Source organism: Narcine bancroftii, chromosome 6 (genome assembly GCF_036971445.1).
Source record: "Narcine bancroftii isolate sNarBan1 chromosome 6, sNarBan1.hap1, whole genome shotgun sequence".
NCBI lineage: Eukaryota > Metazoa > Chordata > Chondrichthyes > Torpediniformes > Narcinidae > Narcine > Narcine bancroftii.
The window spans coordinates 71,738,870-71,752,372 of NC_091474.1; the positions used below are offsets into that span (position 1 = coordinate 71,738,870).

Sequence of the window (13,503 nt, forward strand, 5' to 3'; positions counted from 1 at the left end):
TACAAACAACAGAGAATGCAATACTGGTTATAGTCCTCCACACAGATTAACAGTCCTCTGCCACTTTCCTTTGCCTTCTCTAATCAAGTAATGAATTTCATGCGACAGTCTTTTTGTATTAACTGATAACGGACCACAAGGACCAGGTTGATTGTTTTCCATGTAGACACCATCCACTGCCATACACCCAATCACCTTTGTTACTGCCTCAAAAGTATTAATCAGGTTGTGAGTCAAGACCTCCCCTGAACTCCAATAAGTCCATTTCAGTTGTGATGAGCGGCTGGATGCCGAGTTTGTTTTCCTTATAATGAAAGGGGCTGAGGGGATAACATAATAGTCATACAAAATTTGATGGTTGGCAAGTAAATGGGAGGCTAATGGGCCATAAGCCAGTTGAAGTCTTGAACACAATGAAGGGAAGAGCAATTGAGACAGCTCTCTCTCACTTCCACAACTGAATTGCCAATGCATTGAAGATTGTGGACCATTAACACCTGCGAGGGGTGAACACCAGTACACATTTGATGGTTGGCAAGTAAATGGGAGGCTAATGGGCCTGTTTTTCTGCTGTGCTCTTCATAGCAGGTCCTCAAATAATAAGCTAATATCTGAGTGTTCAGATGCCACTTGAAGCTTTTGTTTTACAGAATGTCAAAATACAAAAAGAGCAATCTCATTGCTCAACCAAAATTTTAAATTGGCTAAATGAAACACGTCATAACAGTTTTTTTAAAAAAATCACTATAGTAAACCACAGAATGCAATTATATCAGTCTCACCAGCTTTGCTAAAGAACTGCTACAATTAGTCTACTTCTTCATCAGAAATTTAATTATGATCAATTTTCCAAACCAGGATACAGTATCTTTGTTTATCCATCCCATCCCCCATGCCTGAACAAGTTTAATAGCTTATCGCATTGGAAATACTCTTACGCAACATCTGAAGGGAAAGGAAAAGATGTAACGTTAAGATAAACAAAGCTTCTTTCACCAGAGTCCCTGCGTGATCTGCTATTACTATCATTTTGTTTCTTTTTATAATTCCCGATTTCCAAAACCTTTCAGATTACGCTAATGGAGACATTACACATTCAGCAATTAACTGCAAATTATCTTCACTCAATTTGAATGGATGAATAATAACGAGCAAAACGTGACAAAAACCGTGAGTGACAACTGATTCCACTTGTTAACAAAAGTTGTGATGAGGGGCTGGATGCCGAATTTGTTTTCCTTATCATGAAAGGGGCTGAGGGGTTAACACAATAGTCATACAAAATTATGAATGGCACAAATGGTAGGATAGGATTTCCCAGATCTGAGGAAGAATTTCTCACCCATAAACCAGTTGAAGTCTTGAACACAATGAAGGGAAGAGCAATTGAGACAGCTCTCTCTCACTTCCACAACTGAATTGCCAATGCATTGAAGATTGTGGACCATTAACACCTGTGAGGGGTGAACACCAGTACACATTTGATGGTTGGCAAGTAAATGGGAGGCGAAAATCACATTCTATTCTTCAAAGATGATTGGTATTTTTTGAAAACGTCTACATATTTGATGCAACAACCAAGATTGCTGACTGTAGATTCATAAAAGACAACCAAAAGTTTGTTGTCCTCGAGAGTGGCAACACCTTCCGGTGTCTGTCCATCAAAGCAACCACCAAACCATCAATGCGAAACAAGAGACTTGGTTTGAAGGTTCGGGTTCTCGGGATATAGATTCCCCTAAACAGTTTTCATTCTCCTTCTCCAACTCATTTTGGAGCTGCGATTTTTTTTTAAAAGAGAGGTCAGTGGACCAGTTACAAACAAAGCCTTTCTGCGCTGTCTCATGGCACAAAAGTCAAACTACTAAATATTTACGGCGGCGAAAGTACAGTGGAAACATCAAAATCGGCTGAACGGTTTTTTTTAAGAAACTAGGAGAGGCTTAAAACAAATCCCGAAGTCACAGAGCAGCACACGCCCTGCCTTTGATGCACCTTCGATGAATCGGATCAAATCCGTGTTCAGTGAAAAGTTGTTCTCTGCATTCGACGCGAACTTACTTGGAGGAGAAATTATTGCTGCTTTGGGAGCCGGAACCGAAAATTAATTACTGAACAACTCTGATGCCTGAGGAAACAAGTTTTCCAGATGGATCAGGTCATTCTTTTCTCCTGCGGGCGAGGCAGAATCAACTCTCAAGGGTGGTGTTGAACACATGCAAACAAGTTTGGGGTCGTGAAAGAGCACTTACCCTGACTAAATTGCTGACAGCTGCCTGCACCGCGGCGACCGGGCCCGTCAGCTCGGGGATGGCCTTGCCGTCCACTTCTCCCTCTTCGTGCATGATAACCAGGTGCGAGATCTGCTGAGCCACCGGCTCCAGGATACTCTCGATGGTCTTCGTGTGAAACACCGGCATGGTGACAACTGCAGCAGGGGCCGAGGCTCGAGGGGAAGACGGCGTGGTTTCGCACCGAAAGCCTGCGCTCGCTCGGCAGCCAAACCACTTCCCTCCAGCCGACCCACCCTGCGAGGACCGTAGAGCCCGACTGCCCGCCCGCTGGCCACCAATGCGGCATGCGGCCACCCCGCGCTCCCATTCGACCACCGAGCCGTCAATCGGACGTCGAGCCTGAATTTGCTCTAAATCCCGCCCCCGACGGCGTCGCTTCCGGCTGCTTCAGGGAATAGACTTTGGCGCCGTCCTCGCCCGCCACCGAAGTGCGAGTGACGTCAGGCGCTCGTTGCCCAAAAAAGGGAATTCTGTCGGGAGACAGGGAGTGTCTGGCGCGATGTCAAGAGGGGGGTGGCGGCCTGGATGGAGTGGGTGAGGTCAGCCTTGCCCCCCAGTCCAGCCCAGCCTGGGCCGTCAGCCGCCCCGCCAGCCCTGCCCCTGGTACTTCGGGCCCATAGTGGATTTCTCCAAACAAAGCAACTCCGTGGAGGGTCAGTTCCTGCCATTGATGGTGCCAAGCAGTTTGCACTAAAATTTAACAACATTGTGGAGAAACTCGGCAGGTCAGGAAGCATCTGTGAAGGAAGAGTTCAGGAGTGACAGCTGGCTCAGTAGATCAGATCCATAGAATCTACAAATTACAGGCACAAAAGGTACCTAGGCTGGAGCAACTCTGCAAGTCGGACAGTGTCCATAGAGGGAAAAGATGTGTTTATATTGCATGTTGGCCTGAAACAACCATTCTTTCTACAGGTGATGCTTGATCTTTAGAATACTTTCAGCAGCTTTTTTTTAAAAAAACACCAAATTTCACAGTTAACTTGGCCCCAGTTATCAAAGACACTATTCCACCCTTTCTACTGATGCTGAATGATCTGCTTAATTTCCATTTATTGATTTTTAGGCTCAGTTTGTCTTAACTTGATAAGTTCAGCCTGCAAGTTCCCACTGTTAAGAACATTCCCACAGACTGGGGACTACCGCAATTAAGCCAAGTTGACATTCTATCACATTCCCTTAGTTCTACACATCGTTTCTCCACTGCAACCCCATACCTCCTGTCATTTGTAATCAACTGCACTTTATATAGCAAAGATAAAGATACAGAACCAATGTTTTGGGATTGAGCCCTTTGTCTATACCTTGATGAAGGGTTCAATCCCGAAAAGTTGGTTATGTATCTTTACCTTTGCTATATTTTTTTATTTTTCACACCATAAACCAAGATTCACACATTTTCCTTTTCAAATATATAGTGTCATTTACTCCCCCCCCACCTCCCTCCTCCCATCCCACCCTCCCTATCTCCCCCCCCCCATACACTTAAAGTACAAAATCTAAGATACATTAAACCAGTCAAACAATGTTATCATTCAATAAAAATAAACAAGAAATTCCACTGAGTCAATTCTTTTCATTTCCTTCTCCTTTCGTTAATTTAGGTGGTAAATGTCCCCGGTAGGTTTTCTCTATTGTGTTTCATGTATGGCTCCCATATTTGTTCAAATATTTCAATATTATTTCTTAAACCATATGTTATTTTTTCTAATGGAATACATTTATTCATTTCTATATACCATTGTTGTATTCTCAAATTATCTTCCAATTTCCAGGTTGACATAATACATTTTTTTGCTACGGCTAGAGCTATCTTAGCAAATCTTTTTTGTGGACCATCCAAATCAAGTCCAAATTCTTTGTTTTTTATGTTACTTAGGAGGAAGATCTCTGGGTTTTTTGGTATATTGTTTTCTGTAATTTTATTTAATATCTGGTTTAGATCTTCCCAAAATTTTTCTACTTTCTCACACGTCCAGATTGCATGAATTGTTGTTCCCATTTCTTTTTTACAACAAAAACATCTGTCTGATACTGTTGGGTCCCATTTATTTAACTTTTGAGGTGTAATGTATAATAAATCTTTAAATGTTTTATAGAATTCTTTTGGGAATCCATCCTCTCCTGCTGTTTTATTCTTTGGTAATTTTTTTATTATCTCTTGTATTTCTACTATTTCAAATGGTTCTGCTAATTTATTTTGTTCCTCTATTTGTAATTTTGGTAGTTCAATTTTAGTTAAAAATTCATCTATTTTGCCTTCTTTCCCTTCGTTTTCAGTTTGGTATAATTGTTCATAGAATTCTCTAAAGTTTTCATTGATCTCCGTTGGATTATATGTGATTTGTTTGTCTTTTTTCCTTGATGCCAATACCATTTTCTTAGCTTGTTCTGTCTTAAGCTGCCATGCTAGAATTTTGTGCATTTTTTTCCCTAGTTCATAATATTTCTGTTTTGTCTTCATTATGTTCTTCTCCACCTCATATGTTTGTAGTGTTTCATATTTTATTTTTTTATCTGCCAATTCTCTTCTTTTAGTTGTATCTTCCTTCATTGCTAATTCTTTTTCTATATTTACTATTTCCCTTTCCAACTGCTCTGTTTCCTGATTGTAGTCCTTCTTCATCTTGGTTTCATAACTTATTATTTGCCCTCTAATGAATGCTTTCATTGCATCCCATAGTATAAACTTATCTTTCACTGATTCCGTATTTATTTCAAAGTACATTTTAATTTGTCTTTCAATTAATTCTCTAAAATCCTGCCTTTTAAGTAGCATGGAGTTTAATCTCCATCTATACATTCTTGGAGGGATGTCCTCTAACTCTCTTGTCAATATCAAGGGTGAATGGTCCGATAGTATTCTAGCTTTATATTCTGTTTTTCTTACTCTATCTTGCATATGAGCTGATAATAGAAATAGGTCTATTCTTGAGTATGTTTTATGTCTACCCGAATAATATGAATATTCCTTGTTGTTTCCTCCATATATCCAAAAGTTGCATTTCTTGCATTGATTTAATTATAAATTTGGTTACTTAGTTCTTTCTGTTAATTTTTTTCTCAGTTTTATCCATATTTGAATCCAAATTAAGGTTGAAATCCCCTCCTATTAATATGTTCCCTTGCGTATCCGCTATCTTCAAAAAAATATCTTGCATAAACTTTTGATCTTCTTCATTAGGTGAATATACATTAAGTAGATTCCAAAACTCCGAATATATCTGACATTTTATCATTACATATCTCCCTGCTGGATCTATTATTTCCTCTTATATTTTAATTGGTACATTTTTACTGATTAATATAGCTACTCCTCTTGCTTTTGAATTATACGACGTTGCTGTTACATGTCCTACCCAATCTTTCTTTAATTTCTTGTGCTCCAATTCAGTTAAATGTGTTTCTTGCACAAATGCTATATCAATTTTTTCTTTTTTCAGTAAATTTAGCAGTTTCTTCCTTTTGATTTGGTTATGTATTCCGTTAATATATATTTTTTTTATTTTTTATTTTTCACACCATAAATCACAATAGCCATGATAGACACTTTTTCTTTTTCACACATTTACAGTGACTTTTTCTCCCCCCCACCCCCCGTCCTCCCAAGCCACCCCCCCACCCCCCCCCCCCCTCTCATCCATTTTAGGTATACAATCTAGGTTTCATTAATTCAGTCAGACAATGTTGTCATTCAACAGAAATACACCAGAAATTCTACAGAGTCCATTCTTTTCTTTCCTTCTCCTTCCATCAACTTAGGTAATGTTTGTCCCCGGTAGGTTTTCGCTATTGTATTTAATGTAAGGCTCCCATACATGTTCGAATATTTCAATATTATTTCTTAAACTATATGTTATTTTTTCTAATGGAATACATTTATTCATTTCTATATACCATTGTTGTATTTTCAAATTATCTTCCAATTTCCAGGATGACATAATACATTTTTTTGCTACGGCTAGGGCTATCTTAACAAATCTTTTTTGTGCATCTTCCAAGTCAATTCCAAATTCTTTATTTTTTATGTTACTTAGGAGAAAGATCTCTGGATTCTTTGGTATATTGTTTTCTGTTATTTTATTTAATATCTGATTGAGATCATCCCAAAATTTTTCTACTCTCTCACATGTCCAGATTGCATGAATTGTTGTTCCCCTTTCTTTTTTACATCGAAAACATCTATCAGATACTGTTGGGTCCCATTTATTTAACTTTTGCGGTGTAATGTATAGTCTGTGTAACCAATTATATTGTATCATACGCAGCCTCGTACTTATTGTATTTCTCATCGTTCCAGAACATAATTTCTCCCATGTTTCCTTTTTTATCTTTATATTTAAATCTTGTTCCCATTTTTGTTTAGTTTTACCATTTGTTTCCTCATTCTCCTTTTCTTGCAGTTTAATATACATATTTGTTATAAATCTTTTGATTAACATTGTATCTGTAATCACATATTCAAGGTTACTTCCCTCTGGTAAACTCAAATTGCTTCCTAATTTATCTTTCAAGTAGGCTCTCAGTTGGTAATATGCCAGCGCTGTATCTCCAGTTATATTGTACTTATCTCTCATTTGTTCAAAGGATAAGAATTTACTTCCTGAAAAACAATTTTCTATTCTTTTAATCCCTTTTTTTTCCCATTTTCTAAAGGAAAGGTTGTCTATTGTAAAAGGGAGTAGCTTATTTTGCGTCAATATTAGTTTTGGTAATTGATAATTTGTTTTATTTCTTTCTACATGAATCTTCTTCCATATATTGAGGAGATGGTGTAATACTGGAGAAGTTCTATGTTGTACCAATTTTTCGTCCCATTTATATAATATGTGTTCAGGTATCTTTTCCCCTATTTTATCTAATTCTAATCTCGTCCAGTCTGGTTTTTCCCTTGTTTGATAAAAATCTGATAGGTACCTTAATTGTGCGGCTCTATAATAATTTTTGAAGTTTGGCAATTGTAAGCCTCCTGGTTTATACCATTCTGTTAATTTATCTAGTGCTATCCTCGGTTTCCCCCCTCTCCATAAAAATTTCCTTATTATTTTCTTTAACTCTTTGAAGAATTTTTCTGTCAGTTGTATTGGCAATGCCTGAAATAAGTATAGTATCCTTGGAAAAATGTTCATTTTAATACAGTTTATCCTTCCTATCAGTGTTAGTGGTAGCTCTTTCCAATGCTCTAAATCGTCCTGTAATTTTTTTCATTAGTGGATTGTAATTGAGTTTATATAATTGGCCTAGATTTTTGTTTATTTGTACACCTAGGTATCTTATTGCCTGCATTTGCCATCTGAATGGGGATTCCTTCTTAAATTTTGAGAAATCCGCGTTATTTATAGGCATTGCTTCACTTTTATTTATGTTTATCTTGTATCCCGACACTTCTCCATATTCCTTCAATTTCTTATATAGTTCTTTTATTGATAGTTCTGGTTCTGTTAAGTACACTATCACATCATCCGCAAATAGACTGATTTTATATTCCCTGTCTTTTATTTTTATTCCTTTTATATTATTATCTATTCTTATCGATTCTGCTAGTGGTTCTATAGCTAGCGCAAACAATAATGGTGATAGTGGGCATCCCTGCCGCGTTGACCTGCTTAAGTTAAATTGCTTTGATACATGTCCATTTACTGTCACTTTTGCTAACGGTGTATTCCGTTAATATTTAAAGTCATATAGTTCAACGTAGCCATTTCATGCTTTGTTTATCTTCCCTTTCCGTTTCTCCATCATCACCTTTCCTTCTTATCCATTTCTGCTTTCTTGTTTTGAACACTTTATAAGACAACATTTCTAAAACATCAAACATTTTCCTTATTCTCCTATTTAAAACTTCTTTAACCCCATTCTCCCCTCCCCCTCCTGAGTTGCCCTTTATCCCTTGTTGGGCAACCACATCTCCACTCTCCATTTGGATTTGCGAATTCACTCGCAAATGTCAACTGAGCAGTGACCGTAACTCCTCCCCACCCAGCACCCCCCGGAAAAGATTTCAATTTTCATATATAACAAAGGTCACTCTTTTAATTCCTTCCTTATTCCCTCTATTCCCTTTCATTCCCTTATTAATTCTTATCTATTCTCTATATATTTTCCTCTAAATATGGATTCATTCATGTATACACATATATACATAAACATCTATATATATATATATATATATAATATATATATATATATATATATATATATATACCCATATACACACATACATATAGTTCGTGGTCATTTTTACTCTCATTACATGTCTTCATCTCTCTGCTTGTTTTGTAGTTGTTCTGCAAATTTTCGTGCTTCCTCTGGATCCGAGAATAGTCTGTTTTGTTGCCCTGGAATAACTATTTTAAGTACCGCTGGGTACTTTAACATAAATTTATATCCTTTTTTCCATAAGATCGTTTTTGCTGTATTGAACTCCTTCCTCTTCTTCAGGAGTTCAATACTTATGTCTGGATAGAAAAAAAATTTTTGACCTTTGTATTCCAGTGGCTTTTTGTCTTCTTATATTTTCTTCATTGCTTTCTCCAATATATTTTCTCATGTTGTATATCTTAAGAATTTTACTAAAATGGATCTTGATTTTTGCTGCGGTTGTGGTTTCGGGGCTAATGTTCTATGTGCCCTCTCTATTTCCATTTCGTCCTGTAATTCTGGTCTTCCTAGGACCCTGGGGATCCAATCTTTTATAAATTCTCTCATATTCTTGCCTTCTTCATCTTCCTTAAGGCCCACTATCTTTATATTATTTCTTCTATTATAGTTTTCCATTATATCTATCTTCTGAGCTAACAGCTCATGTGCCTCTTTAACTTTTTTATTAGATTCTTCTAATTTCTCTTTTAAGTCCTCTACTTCCATTTCTACGATTATTTCTCGTTCTTCCACATTATCCACTCTTTTTCCTATCTCTGATATGACCATTTCTATTTTATTCATTTTTTCTTCTGCACTCTTAATTCTTCTTTTTATCTCATTAAATTCTTGTAATTGCCATTCTTTCACTGATTCCATATATTCTTTAAAAAAAGATATATCCATTGTCTTGCCTTTCTCTTCTTCTTCCATTTCTTTCTGTTCTTCTTCTTCTTCTTCCTCTGGGTTGACCATCTGTTGTTTCCTTGTTTTCTTTTTACCCTCTTCTTTCTTGTTGTCATTATTTTCTCTGTTCTGCACCTGTTGCTGTGTTGCAGGCGTCTCTCTCAGCTGTGGAGATCGACTCCGCAGCTGTTCCCCCCTCCCGTCAGTGTGTTTTTTTTCATGCGCGGTTGCGCACTTTTACTCGGCTCCTCGAGCCATTTTTGTAGTCCCGAGCTCGGGACTTCCACTGACCTGAGGGAGCGGCCTTCTCTCTCAGCGGTGGGCCTCCTCGGACAGGTAAGGCCTTCACCTTCTTCTTCTGACGTTCTTTCTTCTTCTCTTCTTCCCATTGTTTTCGACTTTTCTCTCTTTGCTGCCATTTTCTTCTCACCTTTATTTTTAATTTGTTTTAATTTTTACTCTTGTACCTTTGTGTTTTGTGCGTTTTTTTTTAACTTTTCCGGAGAGGACTGGAATTCCCTGACCGGCCACTACTCCATCACGTGACTCCTCCCTACCTTTGCTATATAAAGTACATTGTTTGACCTGCTGAGTTTCTCCAGCGTCGTGTTTTTATTACAGCATATCAATGGTTTACAGGGCCATATCTGCGGTGAGAGAGAGAAACAAATTATCTGCAGTTTCTATTTGTTTTCAGTCTATTGTTGGACTACTTTCTTGCATCTAACTAGTGAAAATTTTGGAAGTCATTGTACTCAGTCTCAATAATTCCCTAAATCTGATTGACATTCTTTACACTAAAATAGAAACAGAAAATGTTGGTCCCATTTGGCAGATAAAATTATTATATTATATGTGAAAACAAATATTAAGAGGATTTAATGAGAAGGTTAAAACAGATCTTTTAATTTAAAACGGAGTTTTCAACTCACAGTTCTCAATGAGCAGGCATATTAACTGGGAAGATGAGCAAGATTTGTGTGTTCTGTGAGGCCTTCAAACCTACAGACAGTAAAGCATGAAGGAATACGAATTTGTTTCTGGCATCAATTGAAATTGGTTCCGTTACCAATGTAAGACTAGTTGTAGCCAATTTGTATGTGAGGATTCAGAAAAAAATCACAAGTTTTACTTTTAAAGAAGAAAGACTGCAGATGCTGTGATTGTAGTTTGATACACAACAATGCTGGAGAAACTCAGCAGGTGATGGAACATGCTTATCTCTTTATGTCTTCCTCTCCCTCCATCTCAACATGCTGCCTCTTCCTCTCTATATTTTTGGATACATTCTTACTACCATTGATTAAAAGATTAATTTGGTTAATATATCTTGTACAAAGCTCCTAATCTTGTTTATAATTATGGAATAGGATCTTTCACATTCACTCGAGAATGCAGGGGACTCAGCTTAATGTCACATCCAAAAGGCACCAGTTCTGACAATGTCGTATTCCCTTCCTGTTAGACACGAGTGTCATGCTGAAGTGGAAATTGAGACCACACTTCTGACTCAGCTTTCAGCTGAGGCTTATCTCACATTACTTGAAAGGTAATGCACAACTCTGAACTTGGAGTTTGAGTGGATTTACCTTGTCATTCTTGGTGCAGAGTGTAAACAATCCATGTTCTTTCTCCAAATTACTGTCCACAGATATGCACGTGTCAATTGTTTATTAGGAGAAATTTGTGACTCCTTCTCCCTCTAAACTTCTCTCCTATCCTTCACAAACATCAACACCACAAAAAAAAACTTTGAATAATGTGTAGCAAGACCTTTACAATCAAATCATGGAATAATATTGGAGTGTTAATCGTATCTTAGAAAATCCATTTTTGATCTCACAATGTCAACTTTTGTGCATTACCTTCTGATATTCATCAACCTTTTTTTAACCATGTTGCTTATTGACTTTTACTGACTTTTAAAAAGTGTCAATGGTCCAACAGCAATCAAGCTGTGTACTCATTCTCTACTATCCTACTCTCCAACTGGGTTGATGCCAAAAAATGATTAATTCTGGTGTGGGAATTGTGTTGTCTCAAGTAAAAAGAATAATCTCTTTATCTCAGAATTCACCTTCTCCAAACATTTATTAAATTCAGCTCTTTCATAAAGGCCAGAGTAGACTGAGCAGCCTTGGCCCTAGTTACTTCCTTTGCTGACTTGTCCATGAACGGATCCAGACAAAAATTGAAATTCCCTCCAATCAAGATATTCCCGCACCCCTCTGTTATCTTCAAGAATATATCTCGTATAAATTGTTCATATTCAAAATATTCATGTGTCCATGATTTGGAGTACATCTGACAGTACATCATCATGAATCTCCCAGCTGGATTGACGACCAGGATCTGGCCGTGGGAGAAAAGATCGGTGGGCCCTTTCTATTTGGAGGTTTCCCTCCACTCTTTCCTGCCCCAACATCTTAGTGATCCATTCCCTGAAGAAAGCCACCAGAACCCTCTCCTCATCTCCCTCCTTAACCCCTACAATCTTTATATTATTTTCTGGCTAAAATTTTCCATCTTGTCCAATTTTTTCCACATATTTTCACTCTCTTATTCCCAAACATCTCTATAATTTTCTATTCTCCCCACCCAATCTTCCACCTCCTCAACCCTCTCCTCCACCTCAGCCATCCTCCCAGACTAATATTTTTTTTAAATTCTGTTTTCTGAGGCCTTCACCATAGCCTCCATCAGGTTTCTTATGAAGTGTTCCAAGCCCTCCCTCTCCCCTTGATGTATCTTCTCTCTCTTCCCTGCCTGAAAATTCGGGCCACCGTGCCTGTTGACCTCCCCTCGCATCCGTACCACTCCCCGACACCTCCCCAGCACGAGGTCTGACTCAACCATGCCTAGTGGCATTGCTCCTGCTCCCAAGGCCTCCGACACGTGGCCAGGCTCACCCGTACACCGTCCCTGCTGCTCATGGGTCTCCCTCTATGTTGTAGGCAGCGTCACTCTCCCGGACCCCTGATGTGGAGTTGGGATCACCCATGCCTTCTTTGATGTCAGCATTGTTGCCGACGCTCTGCTCCCACCACTTGTGGGACACTCCTCGCACTGTAGGCAGCGTCGCTCCTGTGACACTGCCTATATACTTCTCTGGACCTGCCGATGAGTGGACCCCACCAACACCACCATCAAGGCGATCCCTCACCGATCTTAGTGAATCATCTACTCTTGAGCAGGTTCGGCCATCTCTTTCATCACAAGGCCACCTCTCTGGTCATCGCGGGGCTTCAGGATTGTCAATGTGCTAAACAAATATAGATGGTGGCAATTTGAAATTGAAAACAGGAATTGCTGTGAATACACAGAAGATCAGTGTGTCCATGGAGAAAGAAAAAATTGATCTAATTTTACAGGTTGAAGTTCAAAGTCTTCAACACCTTCAGATCCACAGATACTCTGGGGCATGGGAAGGTTTACATAAGAATTAGGAGCATGAGTAGGGCATCTGGCCCATTAAACCTGTTCCACCATTTAGTAGGATTTTGGCTAATCTACCTGCCTGTTCCTCAGAGACTGTAACTCCTTTAAGCAGTTCCACCTCTCTTCTCTCATAAATCCGCTCCCCTGAATCTTGAGGTGATGTCCCTAGTTCTGTGAAGTTTTGTTAGGTGGTATCATTTGATGGTTATTGTTGAGTTTCTGAAGATTCCTGTTGCATGCACTAGAAGCTTCCAGTGTCAACCCCAGTTAATATTGTGAGATTTCATGTGCTGACAGATAATGGAAAAAAGGTTAATCTGCTCAAGATCTAAAACTGAGGTTGATTGTGAGGAGGGATGTGTAGCAGGTTCAAGGGTCTATGGACCAGCTGAATGAGACTCCAGACACAGGACAGTATGGAAAAATGTGTGGGTATCCTTTTTATAAACAAAACAAAATGGGAATTTTCAAAATGGTGAGAAATTGAGAAATGTTGACATTCAAAAGGATGAGTGTTCAGTATATGTTACTGAAAGCTAACCTGTAGGAATAACAAGGAAGTAGGCAGTATGTGGGCCTTTACAGGCAAGTCCAAGCTTAAATATGTCCAATATCATAGTTGTGGTGAGATCACACCAAGAGTGTGACTCAAAAAAGGATGTAGTTGCTACAGGGGGAATGTTTTTGCCTCATAGGGATAGATTGAGTAGGTTAGACCTCCATT

The 13,503-nt window shown here is 38.5% G+C and overlaps 1 protein-coding gene and 1 long non-coding RNA gene across 7 annotated transcripts in view; one reads left to right on the top strand and one right to left on the bottom strand.

The window, feature by feature from the left end:
- LOC138736186 (vinculin) overlaps positions 1–2,599 on the bottom strand; it is a 114,920-nt gene extending 112,321 nt beyond the window's left edge. The window contains exon 1 of one of the 2 annotated variants that reach the window (XM_069885265.1): positions 2,253–2,599. In XM_069885265.1, the coding sequence (XP_069741366.1) occupies positions 2,253–2,420 (168 nt within the window). In that variant the 5' untranslated portion in view covers positions 2,421–2,599. The remainder of the gene's footprint in view (positions 1–2,252) is intronic. The other variant, XM_069885264.1, reaches the window with a different exon arrangement.
- LOC138736198 (uncharacterized) overlaps positions 2,243–13,503 on the top strand; it is a 218,824-nt gene continuing 207,563 nt past the window's right edge. For 4 of the 5 annotated variants that reach the window (XR_011340145.1, XR_011340146.1, XR_011340149.1 and 1 more), the window contains exon 1: positions 2,243–3,109. This is a non-coding gene — a long non-coding RNA (uncharacterized lncRNA). Of the gene's footprint in view, positions 3,210–13,503 lie in introns of all 5 variants that reach the window. The other variant, XR_011340147.1, reaches the window with a different exon arrangement.